General features: G+C 40.2%; 2 protein-coding genes across 2 annotated transcripts in view; one reads left to right on the top strand and one right to left on the bottom strand.

The window, feature by feature from the left end:
- Positions 1-231: 231 nt before the first annotated feature.
- Positions 232-3068, bottom strand: vgll3 (vestigial-like family member 3). Its single transcript, XM_079666259.1, is given in 5 exon segments — positions 232-818; positions 935-1474; positions 1600-1954; positions 2712-2889; positions 2891-3068. Coding segments are annotated over 5 exon segments (1203 nt in total). The 5' UTR covers positions 2980-3068; the 3' UTR covers positions 232-777.
- An 11950-nt stretch (positions 3069-15018) lies between these two features.
- Positions 15019-27028, top strand: part of chmp2ba (charged multivesicular body protein 2Ba) — a 16045-nt gene continuing 4035 nt past the window's right edge. The window contains exons 1-5 of the mRNA XM_079665085.1: positions 15019-15247; positions 18449-18540; positions 22475-22669; positions 25510-25612; positions 25958-26064. Coding sequence (XP_079521211.1) covers positions 15214-15247; positions 18449-18540; positions 22475-22669; positions 25510-25612; positions 25958-26064 — 531 coding nt within the window. The 5' untranslated portion in view covers positions 15019-15213. The remainder of the gene's footprint in view (positions 15248-18448; positions 18541-22474; positions 22670-25509; positions 25613-25957; positions 26065-27028) is intronic.

Below are 27028 nucleotides of genomic sequence, written 5' to 3'. Positions count from 1 at the left end.
ATAGGATAGTTATGTGTGAAGAGTTGCATTACACATCTATGTCTTTTAGGAGCAGAAATTTAAATGAATTTTACACATTCTTACTTGTTAATGTTGAGTGATTTGCTCAATGCCCTCTCTAGAAAAAGTCAGTTTTACTTGGAGGTAAATATGTTTGCATGAATTCAGCATATTGTGGGCTCAATGGGTAAATTTAGGTCTGAATAAGAACCTCCAGTCGAAAAATTCTGTTCAACAATTTATTACTTAAACAAACAGTACCAATATTTACACTTCACAATCCCTTAAGGCAAAAATAGCAAAGTAGCATTCAGGCAAGAATTTTAGCAAGAGTCATCCAGCAAAAACAACTTAGCATGGCAAAACTGTACACAACAACCCACCAATAACATTTACTGTACAAAACACAATGTGGATCAAAACCAAGCTCTTAAAACAGAACCATTTGGTTTCACATTGAACGAAAGCAAAATGGTGTTTTGTTCCTTCAGGGAAGAAGAATCCTTCCATTCTTAAAGCTAGTAGTCTGTTTAAATTGTTCTTACAGGACCTTGACCTGCAGCCAGAGCAGTAGATCACTGTCAATTTAGTCAAAAGTCTGAGTTCATCTCCATAATACGTTGTGTGGACAGTGCAGGATCCATAGTCTTAGCTACAGAAAGCCTCCTTTCTACATCTTACATTACAGTGCTGGTGTTGCAGCCATACATCGATAGAGCCACATGATAGGTCCTTTTTGGTTTGAGTTGATAATCCTTCTCATTGTCCGTACATCCGTTAGAACCAAACTGACGACTTTGCCTTGGTTTGATCAAGAGCTGCAAAAGAAAAAAAAATACGGACATTGATTTTTAGAAATCTGACTAATTGAGTTAGAACACAGTTTGACAAATTCTTAGAAGTCAATCCGATGTATAATTTGTATTGCATTTACCTGAGTCATACCCGTCCAGGGACCCATGGAGGGAGGACGGGGACCAGGTCACAGAGGTAGCCGGGACGGGGCTGCTGCTGCTGGGCTGCATCTCCGTCTTCACCCCCTCACTGTGCGGGGAACTCGCTGTGCTGGTGCTCGGCTGGTTCTGGTTCCTAACAGCGGGCAGCAGCAGCGGATTAAACCTGGGATCCAAGGCTGGGCTGTGGGTGGGGTATGGATGGAGCATGGGGTGGTGGTGCCGGGTGTGGATGTGGGGATGAGGGTGATAGACGTTGTGGACATTGGGGTAGCCACTTTGGCTCTGGGGATTCAGGCTATAGGTCCAGCTCTCAGGGAGGGTAGCCGGAGGGGGAAGGCCGGCCTGGGAGAGAACATGGTCGGCCCAGAGAGCTCCATCTGGGTGGTTGAAGGACACCGGGCTGGGGGAGAAGTCTGGGTGGACTGACACAGAGACAGACGGGAGGCAAGGACTGGCCTGGGATGGATACGTGCTGTTCCAAACTGAGCTGCTCTGCCCCTCAGAGAGAGACCCACCATCTGAAACACACACAAAGTATTCAACATGCTGCCACAAAAACATCTCCAATGTTTTCAGATCTTTAATAAAGGTTAACTAAGGGCAGCAGCTCTTTGAGAAAGTTTCAAATGTGTTGCCCTCTTACCTTTCCATAAGCCTCCTGTGGCTGAAGGCTGAGTCACTCTGATTGGTTTGGTTTCACTGTTGAAGGTGCTGGACTGGCTGAGAGCGCGGGAGAAGTGCTCGTCTACCACGTCCCCGATGTCCCCTTGGAAGTAGGTGAACAAAACACACCGGGAGCTCAAGTACTCTGCCTCTGCTGGTTGAGGACCATCCTTCAGCTCAGAATCGGACATAGATCTACGGATTGATTCAGTCCCTGGTGCTGCAAGACCCTCCCGGAGGCCCTGATCTCTGGAAAGCATCGCTCTTCCTCCTCCTTGCTGCTGCTGCTGCTGCTCCATACACTCCTGCATCTTACTGTAAACACTCAGCCTCCTCTGGAGAAAGAAACACAGAGAGATTAACACACAGATCCATTACTTTTCAATAGAATAGAGACTGCATACTTTTTAAGAGCAACCAATTGATATGTGTTTATTAAATAGGCATAATAAAGGACCTAATTGTCTTACACATGGTATGGCTTCTGTTTTCCAAACGCTATAAATAAACTGTTTAATAGTATCATACCAGTAATGATTTTTATCTGGTAAGCAGCCTGAGAGCTGTGTGAAAATTAGTTTCCTTTTTCCCATACTGCATTCCAACTATTTGTAAAGCTCAGTGTGCCTCATCCACATTCCTGAGTGACTGACCGGCTGTCATTACATCACCATCTGACCGCAGGATTAATAGATCCGTGTCATCACGCCTGACCTGAGGCGAATACCGAGCATCAGGCTGGAATTTAATCATTCAAAGCCCTTACATTTAAATTAATAGGTGTGTGTGTGTGAATTGTAAAGAAAGTTTGAAGTGGTGTCCTGAAGAGAGGTCAGGCATCGGAAAAAACCTAACTTAGTAAAAATGAAAGGAAAGCGATATTTTTTGTGAAAACTAAAACTTTAAAGCATCCTAAAGTTGACTTACGCTTAATGGTTCTGTAGAACTTTTTTTAATGAGTGTTATAAATAACTCTTGTTTTGGACAGATCATTCAAACTTCCATTATACATTAAAATGCCCTATCCTGAAAAGATATAATAATAACTCTTTGTGATAGTTGTGGCACCCTAGCTATGAAGTCATGTCTCACCTGTTGTTGCTGGTGATGGTGGTTATAGTACGTCGCCTTGTACGCCGCTGCAGGGAGGAAGTGCGCTCCATAGCTTTGGTGGTACATCACATCCAGGCAACTCATAACGACGAACCCGAGCGGGTAATGATGGAAACAGAGAAACGCGCTGTAACAGCCAAAGGGCGACTCTCTACTCCTGAGACTTCAGACGGGCTGTATCCTCCGAGCCATCGATGCCTCCATATATGCCCACACGCATACAATAGCCATGTCGTCCAGTTTGCATACAGACAATGCACCTCCTGCTGCGCGCTCCACCAGCACCACCCGGGGCCACAAAAGTGATCAAAACGGTATGAGACACACACAGTATCCTAAAAAAGAAAAGAAAAAAAACTCTTCTCTGACAAGTTTTCAGATGGTTTCTGATTGGATGAGTAATCCTTTCCCTCCTTCTCTCTCTTTCTGTTTTGGAGGGGAGTTATATTTAGAGAGGGCTGGGGCCATTTACTCACGCCCACCGGGGAAGGGCCTGCATGGAGTACATGGGAGTTTAGCAAGGCACCATAACTCTGCATTGATGGTTATATTCCCTGTCATTCTTAAAAGTTTATTGCACTCATATGATACTGTGGGTCATATAAAGATCTCGCAGTTCAGCCACCTCTGACCTCAGCATGCCAAAGTTTAGGGCTGGGATTTTGGAATAGTTTAGGTAAAGAGTCCTTCTCCATAGAAACAATGTAACAGACACAAGTGTTTTAAATAGTTTAATTCAGCTTGGATTCACATGGATTGAACATTTGATATACCATCATGAATGCCGCTTCGAGAAGGAACAAAATTAATCCTTTGTCGATTTACTTTTCTGATAATAATTTGAAATACTGACAAAATGGCTTTAAAATATCCACCAGCCTCTCCCTTGTAGAATTCACGCCTAAACCCCCCACTCCCCTACTCTGTATGCTACTGTCCTATCACCTTACTGTAAACTTATTGGGTACTTTAAAATGTTAGGAGCAGATTGTATAAACCCTATAAACAATGTGATCTGCAGGTCATCTTTGAGCAACAGGTGCTTTTAAGGGTCAGATGCATTTCGGTATGTAACCTTCAAAAGAAGAAATTACATATTTTTTTAAGCTTTAGACATATAACCGAAGAGATGACTACAGTAAAAGCAACATTGTATTAATAATGTATACTGTACTGTTTATATATGTGCATTTTCACCTTTATTAGCAGATGGAGTTAAAGAGGGGAGACAAAGGAGCATAACATGCAACAAAGTCCTCTAATTGAAATCAAACAGTAGAAGTTGCAGTGTTATATCCTTCACATTCAGCTGCCAGGACCCCCTGATTACTGCCATGTACAGTGGTGACGGCTCCTTATCAGCTTATCCCTCTTTCAATGATGCTCCCTGGCTGAGTGAGTTGAGCAGTTTGCTGCCACCTGTTGGCGAGGACAGGGACATGACATGTCTATCAGTCTGACCTGGTGTAAACCTCACATCCATAATAACCTCTCTGTAATAGAAGCAAATTAGCGTAATTAGGAGACGTTGATCTTTAGGGAATTTATTTGCCGGGGTTTCATGGTTTCAATAAGAATAATGGGCAGGGAAACTGTGTTATATATTGTTCAAATAATCGCATGTACATCAAATAAAGGATGAAAATTTTGTGTCACAAATTCCCAATGTTTTGCTATAAAAATGGAGACATTGAGATTTTGAATAATTTCTTATAAAAGGTCATGTTTTCCCAATGTTTAGTAAACAATAAGTGATTCCCAGGATACTTTTATTGTTCAGTTATGCAATATACTCTTGATTTACTATGACCATAAATGTCTACTTAAAGTACATTAAAGTCTACGATGTTGGTATTTGATAGACTAGATCAGTGGTTCCCAACCTGGGGGGCGCCAAAGATCGAAGGGGGGGCGCCACGCCTCAGAGGATTTGAGGCCAAATATCATATTTAGTTGTTTTTTTTACATATAATTGTAACGCAATACATGATTGTCACTAAAAGCCTTGTCTCTACATTACAATAAAATATAAAAAATAATTGATTAATTAATTTGAATACAAATTCAAGTTAGTAGCTATTAAAGGCATAAAAAGACGCGTCCTAAAACCCGGAAGTAAACTCCTTCCGGTTCCTTCGACAAAAACCAATGCAATTTCTCCATAGGATTTTGGAAAATAGCTCGAAATAAGGTCTGTGGTTGACACAAATTGAAGAGACAGATCACGTTTTGTTCAGCCGGATAATATCCACATGTCTACCCTACTTTTATCATTTTCGAATCATAAATCTATCGATTAGATGGTAAAATGCCAACTTAGTTCCAGGTTTTAGGACGCGTCACTGTGGCACTCTATTAACATTAAGATTACCACAGAGTTAGAAGAACAACTTTATTTTGGAATGAGTACAAGCTCAACATTGACAATAATAACTTATGGCACTGAATGTCTTTAGCCAAATATCTTCGTTGAGTGCTTTGGTTAAAGCGGGTCTGGAAGGCGGCATCAAACTTAATTGTCACCCCTGCCAGCAGTGTGTTAGCTCTCTTCTCTGCCTGCCAACAAGATGTGGTGAGGAGAAATGCACAGCTTGTTGTTATCTTACTGCCGTTTCCTGCCAGCTCCCAGACTTCAGTGCAGAGGTTTCTTTTTCCTCAAAAGAACCCTAAGGGGCCCTTAATCACAAGCACCACACTCAACATATTTGCCCTTCCTGAGCAGTGGTTGCCGCTCAGAGAAAGTGATTCTATTTCCCATCTTGGCTCTGGGACTTTTTTCACTGACCAGAGATCTTCAGTCCAGAGAAAAAAAAAATCCATTTAACTGTAGTAACAAACTACACTGACACAAATGTCAAGCCAAAGAAGAACAGGTCATTAAAAGGGCTGACATAAAAACTCCAAAGTGGTTTTAAATATTTAAATAGGAGAGCCAATTTCATTTTAAACACAAGGTTTCGCGAATTAATCTCCTTCATGTGAAGTTGGCCTTCTTTGCTGCTTGTTCACCTCGATTTGGCTTTCTGCTATGTGGAGGAGCTCACCTTTCGTCTGTCTCATATTCAGTAAATTGCAAGAACTAACCTGGAGAAACTTACTCTAGATTTGTCTAGATTTCTAGACTTACGCTAGATTTGTTGCAGAGGGGTAAAGTGTGTTTTTATAAAAAGATAATTAGATCATACATGAATTGAGCTACCAAACTAAATGAAAATCACCCCTCCCATTTCCGGACCTACTCACCAATCCATCATGCAGTCACACTAATAGGCCTTTTAGCTGGTGTTAGTAGAAAATGCACAGGTGTTACTAATAACGTTAATGATGGCTCTGTTCCATTCAGGTGTCCCGGTAAATCCTGACAGTGAGCAAGCATGCACAACACTGACACTGAAGAGCTAAATGGAATTCAGCCATCATTTAAAAAAATGTATCACCTGTACTTTTAATATAGTGTCATATCCACATTTCTTGAGTGAAAAAGGATTCATGGCCACTAAAATGTGCTAGTGTAGTCCTTTTTTTTCAACATAAAGTTGAGTTGGAATACTTCAACAACAAGACTTATGGAAAAACTAAACCCATTTTTCCCTTCCAACAACTTGCCGAATCAACTGAAAACACCCAAATAACAAAGAGGCCAAAAAGGATTTCTGAATTTGTAGATTTGCTTGCATTTGAATGAGAGAAATACTTTGCCCCCACTTTGTAATACATTTTTCTCCTCTCAGTCTAACCTTTCATCAAGGTAAATGTTTAGGAAAGACAACAGGAAAATTCATAATTTATTTCCTGCTTCAACGCTGTATCCTGGTTGCCAGGTGCCACATCTGATAAGACTTCAGAGACTGTGGCAAGTGAGTAACATCTCACCATTTTTCTAATGTTTCATTCGCTTTGATTTCACAAAAGAGAGCGTGAATTATTCAGTTGCAAGCTGATGATGCGATAAGACTATTATGGAAGTGGGGCAGCATTTTGAAAGAAAAGCACTTATACAGGAATTACAAAAAACATGGAGTTTTGCTTATTTCAGAGGAGCGCAGCTGTACCCATCGAGATCCATGATAAGAAAATGTGCTAATTAGTATTAACAAAACCTTTTTAGATACGGGTTTAAGAAGATTGTATTTTGTGTTTCTTTTTAAATGTCTTGATTGTCAAAAATGTATGTTGTGTCCTAGAATTGAAATTGTATAAAGAGAAAAATGATGCCAATACAGGGTCAATTTACAGATCTACTAATAAACTATTCCAAACCGATCAGAACAAAGTTGGAGAAAAGTGACTGGGGCATGTTTTACCAAACTGTCAATATCAGCCCCATAACTCATTGAAATGTTACTGCCACCTCCCTATCTTGACAGACAGATCGCTCATGGTGACAGCAGCAGCAGACAAAGAGACAGGTCTTAACACTGTGCAGGGAAGCAGAGTTAGTCTTATCTCCATCTAGTGTTTTCATGGAGGATATCTCGTCCCTCGCTGCCTCCGCCTGCTGTGGAAGTGGGGCAGTGGAACACTCACAGAGATGCCTGAAGACAGTGCAGGAAGTAACAAACACATACAGATTTAAAGCGGTGTCTCACACACACACACACACACACACACACACACACACACACACACACACACACACACACACACACACACACACACACACACACACACACACACACACACACACACACACACACACACACACACACATGCAATCATGCCCACATGATAATGCATATTACAACAGACGGATACACACGAGCTCTCTGACGCTGACGCTGGACCTCAGGGGTTTTCCACCAAACATCTGGAGCAGCCTGTGCCTCCCTGCTCCTCCGCTTCTTAATGAGGTATAGAGATGATTATTAGTGGATGTTTTAAAGGGGGAAACGGAGGGAGGAGAAGGGAAAGGGACAGAAATTAAAGTGGAGTTTGAGAATTGTTTGCTTTTCCGGCTGTAAAAAAACCCTTCAAAGAACGAGGGGCACCTCCAGTGCTTTAGATCTAAAGAAACTTCTCATGCCTAATAAACTTCCACTACTTGAGATCACAGACACATTTCAGAGGGACATTCTGCTCTGGGAAGGAGGGGGTTTCGGGGATACATCCCAAGAAACCAAAAAAAAAAACAGGTCACAAGTGTTGTGTCCCAGATTTTAGTCTCAGAGGTAATGGAAAGTTCAACCCTCTAAGTTTTGAGACAAAACTACATCACCAAACATAAATGCTTTTCGTCAAACACCTTTACTGCAAATGATGTGGCATCTTGCCAAATAAAATTATCTACCGTTTTCAACCTTACGCTACGCTCCTGATTAGGCAGGTGTGAGATAACGCTGAGTGCCGTTCATTATTATATCTCACATTAGGCAGACTGCAGCATCATGAGTTTTGCTGTGCGGTTGCCCTGGGGAGAGTCCATAGAAACGCACACCTGCCTGAGTCCACCTGAAGACAATGATGATGATGATGATGATGATGATGATGATGATGATGATGATGATGATGATGATGATGATGATGATGATGATGAGGATGATACGGCTCCTGTTCAGGCAAACAAATTACCACAGCCTCTTTAGGTAGCAAATTCCACGACATAATTTCACATCATTGTTAACATATTCTTGGAAGTCCTACAAAATACAATAACGGTATGTACGGGTTTTGGTGACAGGTTTAAAATTGTGGATGATTATGTTTTACATAGTGTACAACTGCTTATTTGATTGTATATTGTCAGAAACCTCTGGTAACGTTAAAGAAAAATATATCTAAAAAGCCATTATCTGCCCTATTAAATAACTGACATACTGGTCAAACTCTTTCATTAATTCTAACGTACACTGCCGGTACATTAAGTGGATCATTTCATGCATTTGCTACTTTAGTGTGTGAGAGGTGGGGGAGGAGTGCCAACATTAGAGTCTAATTAAAGGGCCATTAGTGCATCTTCAAGTACATGGAGTGATGCAATATCAATAGATTTGTATTCACTGCCACATTCAGGGAAAAAAATACATAAGAGTTGCCTCTAATTCCAAACTACAACATAAGTCTTGATGTTTAATTCAGTTTAAATGGGACACAAAACAACTTGGTGGGATCATTACCACTGTAGCATCCATGTGTTTTCTAATGAGAAAAAGACAGTCATTTGTAAGTTAATGAAAATGGAATTTCCATGTTAAGCCAAAGGAAAAAAAGTTACAAGGGCTTTTTTTTGTCAAACAATGCGCCACGCTTTCTCCTTTTCATTATCTCAGTGATCTCACACAATCATTTTTAATTGCACTAGCCATTATTGCACATTTTAGAAATGGAAATGGGAGTTTTAATTGCAAAGACAAGACAAAAGCATGCTTGTGTGTGTGTGTGTGTGTGTGTGTGTGTGTGTGTGTGTGTGTGTGTGTGTGTGTGTGTGTGTATGTGTGTGTGTGTGTGTGTGTGTGTGTGTGTGTGTGTGTGTGTGTGTGTGTGTGAGTGTGTGTGTGTGTGTGTGTGTGTGTGTGTGTGTGTGTGTGTGTGTGTGTATGTGTGTGTGTGTGTGTGTGTGTGTTTGTGTGTGTGTGTGTGTGTGTGTGTGTGTGTGTGTGTGTGTGTGTGTGTGTGTGTGTGTGTGTGTGTGTGGCACAAAGTGACCAGTGCACATTGGGTTTCCTCAGAGTCACAATGCTGACCTTGCTTGAAAAGCAGATAATTACTTGGTCTATTCTGCATTTTAAACTCATGTATAAAGATAAAGACCACCCAGCTGAAGTTAATGGGATGATGCAGACTCAAAGACAGGGTCACGTTGAATCCACTTGACAGATGTGTGTCACCCCTAAAGGGTCAAACTGAGAGGACATTTCCTCTTAAACAAAAGCTGGACATGGATTTAAATGTTAATTCGGAAAATCCACAGCTAATTGGAAAACATATACTGCATATGCAGGACATTTAGCTTCATACTCTGGATATGTGTGAAATTAAGAATGTATTTCCATACCAGTTAAATGTAGAACAATTCATATTATCTGTGACAAATGTAATGCTCAGCAGAGGTAATACAAAAAGACGCATATTGAATGCAAAAGACAAAGGAGTAAATGGAGAAAGACAGTAAGATTATTTTTGCTGTGTTTGCACCTTAAACTAAAATATGGGACACAGGCACTCTTAGCCTTTTTGGGGCTAGGGAGGGATTTTTGCTTTGGGGGCCCCCCTCCATAATGCAACTTAGCATTCCAACCTGTTTCCACATTCATAAAACTGCTGATTTCCCTCCTATATGACTGTTAATGGTAAGAGATTAATACTTAATTCAAAATATACAACAACTAAAAAGTCAGAGCTAATGCATATTCCCTTCTCTTTCCGTCTGTCTTGCTCTCTCTCACGATAAAGGGTTACGTTTTGGGCAATAAATAACTGAAACGAAAGACCTCCAAAACAATACCACCAAAGACTACACATTTTTCCTAAAGGTAACAAAAATCCTAGTTTGGATGTGCATTAATCTGTAAAGAAGTTTTGGAAAATAAAATATTCAAAGTCCAGAGAAACATACCCAATGTGTTATCGACAAGTAAAGGAAGAATCCTCTTATTTTAAGATTTCTTTATTAAATACACACAGTTGAATCAAACAGGTAAACTCACATTAACTACCTTTGGATAGAAATGGATGAAAATTACATATAAAAATACAGTTCATGCTTTGGCTATATATATATACATATATATAATAGGGGTAGTTGTTTCCTTGTGCAAAATTGTACTTGTTTTCGTACAAAAGTCAATAATGGCTTATTTTTTCACACTGCTCATGCTGACTTACCAACTGATTTGTGATACGTCTAAAAAACTATTGGAATCTGGGACAAGATCCATTTCAATTTAATACAATTGACTATGTAGTTTCTTCACTTTAGAGACAATGCAAAACAACAACACCATCTATACTCGTACTTGTATAATCCTCACAAATACATACTAGAACTTGCCAAACAGCAGCTTGCTACTTTGTCTGTTTTGTCCCTCACACAACTTCACACACCTCCTCTGTACTCGTCCTCTGTTGCCCTTCCACTTGTAATAACTCTAATTCCCACATGCTAATGTGTCTGCGCCGTGGCCCCTGCTGGGACATCCAGCACACTCCTCCTGGTCACAGCCTGGCCCCGGGGCAAGGAGGACCCTGGACTGGAGAGACAGAGGGAGACAGAAAAAAGAGAAAGGGTGAAGAGGGTTCTGGTTTGATGCATGTAGGATCTACCCTCAGACAGATTGGCCTCCTCAGGCAAAAAGGACCTGTGGGTAAAACAGGGTGTCATTGAACCGTGTGTGTGTGCCTCGCTGAGTGTGACATCCCAAAATTGGCGCCAGCAGCAGATTTAAACAATAACACCTTGCTGTTTGACCTTTCTCACAAAACCAACAGCATCTGCAAGATGTGCGAGTGTGTCTGCTTCATGTTCATATAATCCACACCTGCATCTACATCCTAAATCTGCCTCATATTCGGAGAGTGTCTGTGTGTGAGTTGTGTTTGTGTGCTTTGTGAGAGACTGGGAAGGTTGTGAGTGGCAATGATGATGAGCAAACACTACAGGGGAGAATAATCCCTCATTACCCATAATTCCCTGGTGCTGCACTGCGCCGGTGAGCGCAACTAAATTCATCCCACGGGCAGAAACGAGTGGAGTCACTCACTCGATTTATTAGACCCATCCCAAACTCCCATCCTCCCCCGCTGCTATCACATTGCTTCCTGCTTCCTTGAAACCATCCTCCTCTTCCCGCTATTTCAGACACCTGCTGTCTTCCATATGTTCTTAAAATTCTTCCCAAACTAATCAAAATGTGGTTTTTGGCAGTTCTACTAAAAACTAACAAACGGCATGATTTAAAAATGTCTGAATCGGGTTAGCTCGTACTTTTGAAAGGAACCGTTTTGCACTAACAGGGAAGTAGTAAATTAGCTTAGCATAAAGATTGGAAGCATGGCTCTGTTTGAAGGTAAACATTTAAATAATCTGCCTAACCAACACCTCTAAAGCTCAATAAATAGCAGCCTTTCCTTTGTTTGATCCGTGCCAAAACCAACATTCTTGATATCATAGTGGTTATATGCTTGATTATTTCCCAAATGGTCTATCGACCAAACCACATTGGCCAGGTAACTGTGGCCAAGAAATAGAGAAATAGAAAAAAAGATTATTTAAATGAGAATTCTAACTTTAATGAGACAATAAACAATGTATCTGCATGGTGGCAGAGTCCAAAGTATTTTGTTGGATCATGGTTTTTCTTTATCCCAGACTTTTTGACCATCCTGTAAACTGTAACCTATCCCCTGTCGTTGTTTACCACCATCTTTGATTGTTATCCCCACTCTCTCTGAGAATTTGCCCTCTATTATCCTCTTCCTTTAATCCCCCCGATCCTCTTTTTGTCCTCGATGCCTCCTTCCATCTATCTCTCTCCATCTGGGTATCAGTGAAGTATCCATCCATCAGAGAGAAGAAGAAGAAGAATAAGTCCCGTGCCTCCCACCACAGCCCCTCATCTCTCGGTGTTTGCATACAAACATATTTCAGCATGCTTACATGTCAGGGTCATACGGAAGAAATCAGCATACAGTCATTTCTTATTTCCTATTATGATTCTGGATTTACACTCGGTACATATGGGGAATGAGGTATACATCCTGAGGGGGCTTTCTTGAAATTCTATTGCAAATGAAAAAACAAAACAAAACATGGAATCTGTGTTTTTTATGACATGAGAGGCATATATTTTCCGTCTATTACTATGAAAATGAGACATCATAAAGTCAGGATTGTCTCTTTGGTGGGGGTGGAATCTGATGAGATATTCTGCCATTATTCAAGGTAAAATAGAGTGAACACATATTTACTGGCTTGAGTTTCAAATTAACAAAGTTTTGAAGAAAGTTTATTTTTATCATGTATTTTATTCCCCTTTGAAATGTTTCCATGCTTTAATGTTCAAAAAGCTCTTTATTTTTATCATACTGTCTGTGCTGCAGCAGCTATTTTCACCCTCTGTCTGAAACCAGAACCCAGTCAGCTCTGATTGGTTAGCTGGCCGTCTGTTGGGATTGGTCAACCGCTTAGAGATGTCCCACACCTTAGCCTATGACGTACAATGTGTTTGAGCGCTAGCGAATAGAAGCGAGTGTGTTACATAGTGATGTCACCATGAAACAATCGAGACGTTTCAGTCAGGGAGGAACTGCTGCAACTTTGCAGACCATTTACATGTTCAAAAACCTATATAACGCAACACAGGAAAAGCATATTAGGGCCCCTCCTGTCTGTTTCCCCAGAAAAAATAAAAGCAGCCATCATCACCGGACCCAACATTTTGTCTTCGTCTTTGGATGTCCATGATTGGCTTTATCTGTGAAGAGGATAAAAAACACAGTTGTTCCAAGATTAACTCCACAGTCATCAAGTGAAAGGATCCGGCGATTTGTTCGATGATACCTTAAAGCTGAAAAGCCTTATGTGCTTTATGGCTGCGACTCCCACTGATTGTGCAGAGATCTCATTTCACACATGAATGTCTCTCTCTGCTCTCTGGGTGTGTGTCCATACACTCTGTAGTTAGTGCCTTAACATTATGTCTGCTGGCCCCAGGGCTGGATCACAGAGAAGAGGAGTAGGAGGGTTAAAAAGGAAATAGACGGTGGAAGAAAGTAGAGAACGTGTAGCTGAAAGACAGTGAAAATGAAAAACAGGCATTTCTTGTCATGTTTGTTTGTTATTTACTTCATTACTTTACTTGGTTGCACCTCCTTACACAAAATATGTAGCACCAATATTCAATATATGTTAAGTGGGAATTTTTTGCCCGCCATCTATGAAAAATAAATTATGTATATCACAGGCTGAAAAAATCCCAAATGTGACCCACAACATTTGACTTACATGCTCCTACTTTGTAGCAGCAAAGCCAGAGACAGATACCGGCCTGTTACCTGCAGGCCCCTCTGGGTGCTTGGGGCTAGATTTATCACCACAGGGGCCCTCTGATGATGAGGCCGTTTAGTGGGGGTCCCTGTAGCCCTCCACTGATTAGCGCCAAACATCTTCCCTAATAACCTTAACAAGAAAAACGCCTCAGGACGACATGCTGATGCACACAGGAAATTTCACGCACACACGCATACACCTCTTTAGAAATAGAGAAAAGAGCTAAGGGCTACCCATCCTCCTCTCCTTCTCCTCAAAGTCACCCCTCTCTCATCGACTGCAGCCCATAACTTGGCATCTCTCACTATTTCTGGGCTGAGACCCCCCCACATTGCATCTTACCTCCCACAGCCACCTAAAACACAGAACACACATTCACCAAATTGAGTTGGTTATGGTTCAAGAGTCCCACCATTTCACATAAAGTTGCTCTCAGCATGAAAATGAAACAAGGCAATACGAATATATGAATACACGCTGGAGTGCATGAAAACTCTCGCCTCTTGGGATAAGGAGATGAGGAAGGAAATTGAGAAGAACAAAATGTATGATGCTGTGAGAAGCCGTAGGGGTTGTTTTTATAGACAGGAATCCCTTTGTGGAATGTTTTCCTAAATCAGTTTTCATATTTGTGTGCTACTAACAGTGTATGTACTGTTAACATGTCCATAATGCACAGCCTGCCTGTATACGTTAGGCAACATCCCAGATGAAAGACGTAAAGGATTGGTGAACCAATTAAGACATCAGTTGGATTAAGTATCCTGTAAATGTAAAATATACATTCTAGGCAAACTCAATATTACTTAAATTGCTTGCCATGCCTTATCATTAAGCTGTAATAGGAAATGTCTTTGTTGCCAATGAACACTTTATTATCAATCCCTTTGCCTCGAAGCTGCTTTCAAGTACTACAGGGAATATTGCAACTCTATTTCAAATGAACGTATCAAGAGACTGGTCCATCTGCCTTAAATTAAACACATTCTATACAAAACATTAAACATTTAGTTTTGGTTGTTTTAGGGGCTATTCATCTATGACAGTAGGGCTACCATTGTCTTTATTTACATATTCAACCTCTGTACATGGACACATAGATATCTGGGTGCAACCATTCACGTTGTTGGCGTTCAGGTGATATTCCTCTGTAATCGAGACACTCATGATCTTCTATTAAAAACATAAAGTGGTGATAGCACCGTGTTTACATTTGTTTCATTAATTGTCACATTTTGAAGAATAAGACACTTTTCTGATCACGATTGGGCATTTAACGAGGCACAAGTGAAGGCGGCATGAGAGTCCCGCCGTGACGTCAGTGGAGCCGTAGAGTCAGTCAGCTGAGGGAGGAACTCAACAGAAAGTGAACCAGGAAACCGAGGCAGCTAAACAGATCCACCGCCCCGGTGTGACGGCGGTGTTAAAGATAGGAATCACATTGTACAACAGTAAAAGACTAGTATTTTGATATTTAGGTTGAAACAAAGCAGCAACATGGCTTCCCTTTTCAAGAAGAAGACCGTGGACGGTAAGTTTGCTGAGTGTGGAAGCTAGCTAACTTGTTTTTAGCCTGGCTGTACAGACTGCTGTGTTGTTCTCTTCTCATTTTAGCTTTCCCCATTTAACTTGTTCAACCTGTTCTGAGTCACACTGCTGACTGAAGCCTCAAACCAGAGTTTAAACGCCGCCAACATTTATGTAACGTTAGCTCAGTTGAACATGCTATTTTTAACATAATTGGCTCGGTTAATGTAACACTGAAGCTTTGAACAACACTGTCGTTACACACAATGGTCGTTTAGGTTAGTTTCTACTAACTAATCTAATCGTTAGCTACCTGCTAAATCTGTAGGAATAAGATGTTTGTTTGTGTTGCTACACGAAAGCTAAGGTTAAGTCATTTGTTTATCTGCCCAGGAACCGGAAACAAAATACAAATCTGTGTCAAAAGGTTGAATAAACGCTTTCAAATAGATTTACGCATCTAAAACGCATTTTCAAAAATACTTATGTATTCTATTATCGGTTTTCATGTATTTCAAATGGTCCAAGAGCTCCTCTAAATCACTTCTACTGTCTCATTTCCTTTTTCCTCAGGAAGGTATTACTGTCAATTTGTGTTTGACACATAATCTGCCTTGCTGTGCTGTAAAAACAACTAAAACTGTGGCACATAGACAATCTCAATCTTTATTTATTTATATAGCACATTTAAAACAACCTTCAGTTGACCAAAGTGCTGTGAGGCAATAACTACAATATTAAATAACATATTGGGAGTACAATTATAAAACAATATTTAAAAACATGATAAAAAGCACAATAACTAGAAACATATATATATATATATATATATATATATATATATATATATATATATATATATATATATATTAAAAAAAACACATACAAATGTAAAAATCTAATGTTCAACTAGTATTAAGACAACAGACAACATGCAATGATCTACTGTTAGGAAAATGCTGTAAAGATATGATATCATATCATGCTGTTCTTTTATAGTCTGACGTGGTCACTTTTAGATAAGATAACCCTTTACAAGTTTGGTCACTTTTAGATAAAATAATCCTTTAAAAGTTCAAACAGAAGCAGACATTTGCACTTTTACAACAGCAAGGTGGACAGTGCAATAATAGGAAGCATCAGTAAAAAAAAAAAAGCATATATTTTATAAATAAGTAAATCATAAAAAGCAAAAATATAATGAATCCATATTTCAAAATAAAAAGCCTCTTAATCTCAATATTTCAGTACTTGTCTCCAGGCTCAATAAGCAGCCTCACAAGGTCACAATGAAAAAGAGCCCTCTTTAATCAAATGTAATGAATAAATTATTCTATTTCAGTTACTGAATATATTGACTCATAGCCGGGCTGGATTTCAGATTGAAGTTCACCTTATCAAAATAATTTGTTTGTAAAATTATCTAAAAATATCCATGGAAATTGTCTTTATCTTTACAAAAACTGTGCTGTTGGTTGAGGCAAATCTCTTCTAAGCACCACCTTCCCACCCCTCCCATCCTTGTCATTCCAGTTTCACCAATACCGATGCTCTGCATACTGTACTTACTGTGCCTCTGTGTTACCTCCACCTCACGCCCAGCCGTTGTCTGGTCTTCTCTGCAGTCTCCATCTCGCATTCTTAATTTCTCTCATCTCTTGCTCTCCGGGCACAGTTTCCCCCCCCCCCCGATGTTGCCCTGGGTAAGGTGGCTGTAGTGGTTTCTGGTTATTTGGCGAATGAAGGGGGGGGGTTAGATCCCACATATTTGTAGGACGATATCCCTCCCACTTTGAGACGTTGGCGGCACGTCACCGTGTACGTAGACACGCTTCGTTCCCACAAGTGGTCCAACGCGCTCACGTGTCTCGACTAACTTCATGATTGCTGAACTTTTCACAAAGAATAAGCATTTTGCTGCTGTAGTTTACTTCTATCAAAAACTCGTTATTCCCTTCATAACATATTGAAACTTATGAATATGAAGCTGAATTGATTGTTAGAAGTTTACTTTTCACTTCCATTTATATATTTTTTTATTGATGTCCCAGATTACTTTTAATTTAATGATTTAATTTACATTTTAATATTGACATGTTTGTCCTGGCAGAGGGATTCCTCCTCTTTTAAGTTTCATAAAGATTAAAATTAGAAAGTTGCAAAAAATATGTTTGTAGTGTTGTAGGCAACTTAAAAAAAGCCCATCAGAATTGAAGATGTCCTTTTATTTCTGCATTATGTGAGCTGAATTTGTTTCCTTTCTGGAGTTCCTGAAGGTGTGTGTGTGACTTGGGTTGTCCCTCTGACTCAGAAGTTCAGGATTAACGTGTGACTTCAGCATCATACATGGTCTCACATGATGTCACTTAGTGTGGGTGGTTTACAGCTGACTTAATATTGTGGTGTGAGCACTTCCACATTGAGCTGGGTCAGTATGCTATCTCAACGCGTTGCTTGTTGTAAGGTGTTTGGCGTGCATGTGGGGACACAGACATGCTCATGATCACAATTAAGCTCCCTAAATAAATGTTTCATATATCTTCCAAAGCCATGCATCCGTCCTAGACCCACCCTTCCTACCTGCATTCCTTGAATTAAACACTTTGATGTCAAAATGAAGAAAGACAATCATCTTACAATTTCATTTTTTACCACTTCCTCTACACGGCACTGAGGGTAATAAAGAAGAAATGGTAGAAGGCTGTCCAGAATTAAACCGCATAGAAAAGTTAATTTAATTCTCCACATTCTTGAGCTTTCTGACCAGTAGGCTATACAACTCAAAAGTCATGCCAGATTTGGAGATTCTTTTGGGAGGGGGACCCGGACAACAGGACATATTTTTTGACAAAGATAACGTTTTTTCTGCTCGACTTTCCTGTTAAAATACAATTTCTGGGGAGTTGTTCATATTTTAAAAGCGCAAAAGTGAATCTGATAAATGTATTCGATGATATAAATTCAGATATTGAGTCATTTTGGTGTGGTTGGCTGTGGCTCATGGGATAAATGTGTCTTTACTAATCAGCGGGTTCAATCCCCTGCAGTGAAGTGTCCGTTGGCAAGAAACTGAACCCCAAATTGCGGTATTGAAGTGTGTGTAGGTCTTTGGAAATATGAAATGTCATGTGTTATAATTGTTTTAGATATTGTCTGCTTTGACAAAGTCTGAACTGACCTTGCCTTCATCTTTCTCTCCCCAAAGACGTAATCAAGGAGCAGTCTAAGGAGCTGCGCGGCACCCAGAGACAGATCACCAGGGACCGATCAGCGCTGGAGAAACAAGAGAAACAAATGGTGGGACCACACACACACACACACACACACACACACACACACACACACACACACACACACACACACACACACACACACACACACACACACACACACACACACACCTTAAGTCTTCGGGACAAACATTCCTCTACAAGATATGTTCCATATATTACTACATATTGCATCAATGCTTTATTAAGACCCCTCTCTGTCCCACCACACACACATAGAGATGCTTATAACATGTACTTCCTACCGTCTGTGATTAAACCTGATTGGCTAATGGCTCTAAATGGATAGACAAAAATGATCTGGTGTGGTGGATTTGCTTCAGGCAAGTCACACTACTCTCTCTCATATCACATACCCACTCCCGCCATTACACGACAAGGCTATATTCACAGACGAACATAACATTTCCCCTCCCTGAAAGATGAAAGCAGCCTTTCCCCTCTGTTGTATTAAGTAAATATCATACAGGACATAATTACCTCCCCGGGGAACCACATTCTTTATTCCTCATTAATGCTTTCCGCTAATTAGTCTAGTTTTTTTTTTAAGCTTTGTTTCACATTTTGAATAAAAGATAATTTTGCTAAGAAATGGAAATGACCTATATTAGCAGTTTAGCTCAAAGATAATGTCTGCTGCCCCCCCACCAAGCTTCAGTTGTGAATTTAAGCACAAATGAAAATGGCACAGGACAGAAGTTATGCCCCCAAAAATGTATAATTATAAGTACAGTTTTGGTCAAATTCTTGATTTTCCTTGTAGTATTTTAGGGCTAACCATTTTTAGTAATTAAGGTTAATATAAGGATCTACTTTTTAGATTTTTTGTTGGTATAGAGGTACATTTAAGACCATTCAGATAACTTAAATGTACGAAATGTGGCATCTTGCAACACACATACAAGAAAGCAGATAGTTGTACTAAAGCTGCTGTTGCACATTGTCCATCTGTTGTTTAGGAAAATCTTTGTTTAAACAAAAAGAATCTCAGTTGCTACCGGGCAAAGTCTACTAACGGCTTCACATTTGTGAGCTGCATTCCTCCATGTCTGGGGGAGCGCTCTCTATCCATCAACCCCCCCCCCCCCTCCTGCTCTGAGCAGGCAGTAAATAAGACATTATACGCTTCACATCAGTCCCTCTGCTCATCTATATCTTCTCCCTACTAAAGCATTCATAGTGTTTCACATGACAGTGCAGTTGACATTATTATTGTCACTGTGTGCCTTATTTTACTCAAACAGGACGACAGCTTTATTCTCCATGGCGTAATTATAATTTTTTTCTGCTCACACATGCATCCAAATACAGACTTAACCTAATGAACCTGTCTGTGTGTGTGTGTGTGTGTGAGGGAGAAACAGAGAGACAGTACGTTTGTTTCTTCATCCAACATTAATAATTGATTATTGTTTCCTGAGATGCTTTTAGCTCTCACATGTAAAATAAACAACACATGCTGTACTGTAGCAGTGCTCGGAGGCCTGGCTAGCTCACTGTAACCTGCAGCTCCTCTCCTGTCTCCGGGGAGCCTCACACACACTCGTGCCCACACACAGCATCCCTGTGGGCTTCAGTGTTTACCAAAGCAAAAAGCACGTATTTGCTTGCCACCGTGTACAGCTTGATCCAGATTACTTTATTTAGTATGTCTATATTTGCATACTGGCCTCTCGGGAGCATTTTGGATACATTTCTGTTATTTGTTATCAATGCATACAGTGTGTATGTATGCACCAGTAGGCTACTTGTAAAGCTAGGGGAAAGCATGGTAGCACTGAGCAGATTATAAGGTTAGCTACGGCACTCAGAAGGGATTTACATAATTATTTCACAATTGAATTTACTCTTTAAAAGCCCTCTTGATCTTTTAGGGTTATGGTATGTCACTTAAGCTGGTGAAAAGGGTAATGGCCATTTAATGTTACTTAAAGAAATTGGGTCTGTGGATTCCCATTCAGAGCCCTCCATGGCTCAGACACTGGTCTCATGGGTCAGATGCATTCGACAAGGTTGAGTCACCAAGATCTTCATGGGCAGCTATGCTCATTTTCAAAATGCTTACATGGTATACCAATGGTCTTAGTCCAAAATATTAATTAGCATAAACATGTCCCTCCCAAAGAGTGCTACAACTCAAAATGCTAGTGTTTCTGACTTTAAGAGCAAATATCACCAATATTGATGTAACTGTTACAGGCCACGAAAATAACTTATTTGAATTCTTGATCTTGTTTTTGTTGCTCTTTTTAATGTGGCTTTGGTCATGGTTAAGGGTATCCTATTGCTGAAACTAATGGAAAACTGCTAGTGCTCACTGACAATATGACCGTTATGAAACATGACTTTGAAGAGCAGCGTATTTGCTCCCCTATAGCTAATCTGCAGAATGGGGAGCCTGAAATCCTAATAATGAAAAATAATGTTTAATGTTAGGCAGATGACTTACGGTACTTGCCCACAACCAGGGGACGCTAGGGCTCTCAGTGCAGCCTCAATGGATTTGTTCCAGAAATTACAATATTGTTGAATTAGAATTTGGAGTTTCTCTTTCTCTCAAACAATACCACTCTGTCATATTAAATATGGACTCCATTGTTAGAATTTCTTACTATACCTATTTTGTGCATACTCACACTAATTTGCTAAATGTATTTAATATGCCTGCACAATTATTAATAATTAATTATCAAAATGTTATCGAAATCTCAGCATGGATTGTTCCATAATGAAATCGCAGGAAGCTCAACATTTGGGAAAGGCTAAATATGTGCTGAAAAACCATTTTGAGTCACACCATAATTATAAAAGAAAGGACAATGAGAATTACGATTAAAAAATGATTCATCCCTCCATTACCGTGAGTCAATTCGCAATTGCAATATCAGTTATAATAATTGCATTTAATAACTTTTTTCCAAAGTGTACAGCCCTTACTGACCAGGGTAGGATTTTCATGACGGCCATGGCCGTCGTAGCCCCTCGGTCTGGCCGTTATGCCCCAAAAATAATTGTACGTCCTACGGCCACCATGGCCTGTGTGCCCCTCACACTGTTAAAATCTCGAAGTTGCTTTAAAAGCGTCAGAACAGTGTTTTCTGAACTGCATTATGCTGCGTTCACAAAGGACGCAATGCGAATATTCTCATCGCTCTTAACCGCTGGAGTTTCACCGCGGCTGTCGGCTGTGTTTACTCCTGTCATTCAAACAGGATGCGCTGGAGAGGGGCGGGGCTTATTTCAATGTAAATACTGTGGTGGAAACTACGACAAAATGAACCTATTTTACAGTGATTTAATTGTAATACACGTTTCAAAATGATGCTGAAGTAACTACATACTGATACCGGTTAGTAAAAAACATGAATAAATGCTTTGCCAAGTCTGCAGACAAGACGGCAGGCGAAAAACCTTTTAAAATGCGTGTTTTCTGAATGGATCAATCAGGCTGCTAAACTAACCTGTAGCTTCTCCGTCCACACTCACAACAACGTCCTAAAGACAGAATTAAAGCAGCGATTGTATTCGCAGTCTGTGGTTTGTACATGTCACATGTTTAACTTTTTGTCCAGTTTCTGAATGGGAGAAGTAGTAGATGGAAAACATACCAAACACTAATTATTCAAAGTAAAGTATTTTATTTTATATACGGTAATACTAAGGAGGCATAGGCCTATATGATAATATAATGTTTGACATTATTGATATTAAAAAAGTGATTTGTTTTCCATGTCATTCGTGTGTTTTTCTTATCAAAAAGTGAAGTTATTTATTTGTAAGCTCCAAATCCAAATGTTTCCCTCAATGGCCTTTGCGCCCTGAAAAAATGTGTGACACCAAAGTCCAAATGGCCTTGCCCCTAAAATGACAAAATTCCAAGCCTGCTACTGACATTGTACATACTAACATTGGCCCTCTATTCTCCTCTTCCCCCTTTTAAGGAGGCTGAAATCAGGAAAATGGCAAAGAGTGGAAACAAGGAGGCGTGTAAGATCCTGGCCAAGCAGCTGGTGCAACTGAGGAAGCAGAAGAACCGCACGTACGCCGTCAGCTCCAAGGTCACCTCCATGTCCACGCAGACCAAGGTCATGAACTCACAAATGAAGATGGCCGGCGCCATGGCCTCCACAGCCAAAGTAAGACCCTCTCCTCCAATCCAGCTTGTCTTAGGTTAAAATATAAAACACTTTAACAGTCTTTGAGACTTAAAGGTAAAATGCACTTTTATACATAAATATGTGTCCCCGGTGTGTCAGGAAACTCACGCAGCGTCAACAAAATAAAACCCTCTTTTCCTCCGTACCCAAATCTCTAAAAGAGGGGGACAACAGAGCTGATCCAGATCTGCGTCCGATATAACTTAATATCGGCAATGTGGACCCACGGCCCTATCAGAAACGTGGCTATCAGAAACAATGCACGACGGGTTTTGGACGTAATATGGTCTCTGTTTACATTAGCAAGCATGCTAACACTCAGAGCTAACCTGTAATGGAGAGAGTATGTGTAAAGAAGCAGGAAATAAAAAAGGAACTCACCTTGTGGTAAACAGGCAAGAGAAAAAGCATTTGAGCTCCATACTGTTTCAGAAATAATCCTTGATGTGGTTTGGAACATGATATGGTTTAATCACGGCAGCATTTATAATTCTGAGCAGGCATAAGCTCCCCCTCCTCTTTTTTCAAGCTAAGGGCCCAGAATCAGCACTTCTCTAACAGGGCTGAAATAGAGGGGTATGAGGCATGGCTAGAATGGGTGATCTGTTTGGTATTTTGAGCAAAACACATCATAGACATGTTTTCTATATATTTGTATATATCTGAGACCCTTAATATATGCCTAAAAATAGCATGATAGGAGATCTTTAAGATATCACATCAAACTCAGGAAAGTTAACAGTGTTTTTGTTTAGCATATGAACCAGTTTTGGTGTTTAATATTCAAGTGTTTAAAGTATTAATGCGGGATCTGCTCATGTTCAGAGTCTGCCTGCTAATGAGGTGTGAAAGGTGGTAATCGGCCTAAAGCTGAACAGAGTCAGACTGCGTAAACATACACAGGTCAAACATAATTAGGCTTCCGATTAATGGAGTGTGCTGTGGTGTCGCGTTTTCAGAAGAAGAGGGAAAAAGTGTGAATTGTTGTATGTCAGGCATACACAAAGTTTGTTCATACACCGATGTGTGCAGCACTTCCTCCTCACACAGCTCTGGGTGAGCATGTTGTGAAGCAGTGAACACAGGGACTAGTGAACGTGTTGTTTCAGGTTCAGCTGTGAACATTTGTGCTGATCTTTCACAGGAAGGAAGGAGATGCATAATTTAGAGTCAGCCTGTGTTTTGTATTTCAGTGTCCTATGTTATTCTAACTTGCTAATAATGAATGCAGAGCAAGTCTTCCAAAAACCGTTTTCAACCAAAATAATTGGGAAGCACTGATTTGTAAAAAGAGCTGAAATCATGTTAAATCCACTCCTTGGGAAAATGCCTTCTCTGTAATATGGAAGGCAATTTACCGTGATTATTTTTGTAAGAGTTAACGTTTGACGACCATATACCTTTAAATGAAATTGTAGCTGTATTTAAAAAAAAAATTTGCCCACATTTTAGCATCTTTCTACTTTAAAGAGGACCTATCATGCAAAATGCCCTTTGTGATGTCTTTTATACATAAATATGTGTCCCCGGTGCGTCGGGGAACTCGCGCAGCGTCAGAAAATAAAGCCCTCTCTCTTTTCCCCCGTACCCAAATCTTTTAAAAAACGGGTGTACAACGAGCGGATACAGATTTTCATCCTAACTGACATGTCCATCTGAACTGATGTAGGCGGACCCACAGAAAGTTGCTATCAGAAACAAGGCCTGACGTGTTTTGGACGTAATCTCGTCTTTGTTTACATTAGCAAGCCTCGCTAACACTCAGAGCTAACCTGTACTGTAAACCAGTGATTCTCAAACTTTTTTCAATAATGTACCCCCTTTGAAAAAAAAATTCAGCCATGTACCCCCTGATCAGCGCAAAAACAATTTGTTAAGGAAGAAATGCCTATATAAAGAGGTACAGTACAGCGCTGCACCATCAGTGTCTGATTTATTAAAACAACAACCTTGTAACTGAGAAACACTTAATGCTACATTTCAAATGTTTACAATCCATCACTAAATTCATGGCAAACCAATTTTAACATCATGCAATAACACTGAGACGACATTAGTTGCATTGAACTGATCTTTTTAATAAGTTGTACTTACAATGTAGTGAGAAACATGTGCTTGTGCTTCACTGAGGATCTTTGTTATTCTCAGAGACAGGAAGGCCACTGCAGTTATTATACTTCGCGTTTTGAAATATGTGTAACTCTGTTAATATAAAACCCACACTGCTCAAACTTTTGTTTTTGTTTTTCTTCATTAACATAAAATACATCTCACGTACCCCTTGCAGTACTCAAACGTACCCCTAGATGTCCGCATACCCCCATTTGAGAACCACTGCTGTAGAGCAGATACGTTTTTTAAAAAGCAGGAAATAAAAAAAGAACTCACCTTGTGATAGACCTGCAAGAGAAAAGGCATTTGAGCTCCATACTATTTCAGAAATAATCCTTCACGTGGTTTAAACAGGATGGCGTTTTAACACAACCAAATTTAACTTTATCTCCGGTAGATTTCTGATCAGGCATTAACTCCGCCTTTTTTTTTTTTTTTTAAAGTTAAGGACCCAAAATCCGCGTTTCTCTAACAGGGCTTCAAAAGAGGGGTTTGAGCAGTATGAGGGATGGCTACTATGGGTGATCTGTTTGGTATTTTAAGCAAAAAACTTCACAGACATGTTTTGTATAGGTATGGCCCTACAATATATTTTTCAAATATAGCATTGGTCCACTTTAAATTAGGTTACTACTGTTTTGTTTCTTTACTCAAAAGCTTCCCCTCCAAGATGTATTATTTAACTTTCTTTCTCATCATATGTGCAGACGATGCAAGCAGTGAACAAGAAGATGGATCCACAGAAGACCCTGAAGACCATGCAAGACTTCCAGAAGGAGAACATGAAGATGGACATGACTGAAGACATGAGTAAGAACACACACACACACACACACACACACACACACACACACACACACACACACACACACACACACACACACACACACACACACACACACACACACACACACAGCTCTGGTATTTACAGGCTTACCAAAACCAGATTGTCTGGATGTATGTGAACGCTGCACAGAGTGACGTGTGAAGGGAAGAGAAATATGAAGTATGACGGTACATAGAGAGGGTTTTCCGTTTCATCCACACATAGTATATTACCTGTTGGAGTTTAAGCTATCTTACTCTAAAGTCCAAACTGTGACTGGAAATCTATGTTTTTGATTAAATTAACCTTTTTTGTCTCTTTCTCTCCAGTCAACGACACTTTGGACGAGATCTTTGATGATTCTGGGGATGAAGAGGAGTCTCAGGATATTGTCAACCAGGTTCTGGACGAGATCGGCATCGAGATCTCAGGAAAGGTAAGACATCCATAATGAGAGAACATTAGAGAATATACCACTGGACTTTTATAATACAAATGTAAAAAGATAATGTGGTGAATAAGGACAAACTGTCAAAAATGGTAAAAGAAGGGAAAGAAAAGATAGAGGCAATAAAGAGACGGATGAAAGTCTCTCTGATTGAAGTTTTTTTATGAAGGCGATTCAGAGATCACTTACTCAACCAACCTGTGCAGACTAGTATGTACTAGAGATGTTAAGATTCACCGATTCGCATCGGTGCACCGGCATAAACGTTCAAGATGCGAGTGCACCGGTTGAAAGAGTGCACATCGGCTACAGTTTGGGTTGAACCGGGTTGAACTCGCGATGCATCGATTGCGTAGCGTCTTTGCATCGGTAAAAAAACGATTCATTCATATAAAATCCCCTCATCTTGTCAACGCTCAGCAGAGACGATCTTTGATATTTGCTTCGCCACTACGGAGGCCGAGAGTCTCAGTTATCAACACACACGGAAGTTGAGGAGAAAGAGAAACACAGCGCACCGAAAAATACCTACAAATCAAACGTTTGGCAACACTTCGGATTGTTCAAGAAAGACGGTGTAATAGTCATTTATGCTATATAGTTGACCGCAGGTCATGGAGAGTAATAAGGTATCCGTAGACCTTTGTATGAGGTATCTTTATTACTTAACAGGTCTACAGCCATGATACATAGATCCGTCCTAGATGCGGACTTGCATACACACAGTATCACTCCGCAGCCTCACCCCATCAGTAACGTCCTGATGGTATATGTGCGCGGCACTATTACTACAGACGGTCAACTTGAAAAATCACTCGCAAATTGTTAACGATGCCGAGCCGCTTTAAAGTACACAAGTAGTACGAGGAACTTAGCGACGCACATAAAGAGGCGACATGGGGTCTGCGGCTAAAAAGAGAAACCTGAAAGTGAGACATGAGTTAAATCACTC

The sequence above is a fragment of the Notothenia rossii genome (assembly GCF_949606895.1).
Source record: "Notothenia rossii genome assembly, chromosome: 2".
In the NCBI taxonomy this organism is placed as follows: domain Eukaryota; kingdom Metazoa; phylum Chordata; class Actinopteri; order Perciformes; family Nototheniidae; genus Notothenia; species Notothenia rossii.
The sequence above is the reverse complement of the archived record's forward strand: the minus strand, read 5'-3'. Positions and strand labels throughout refer to the sequence as shown.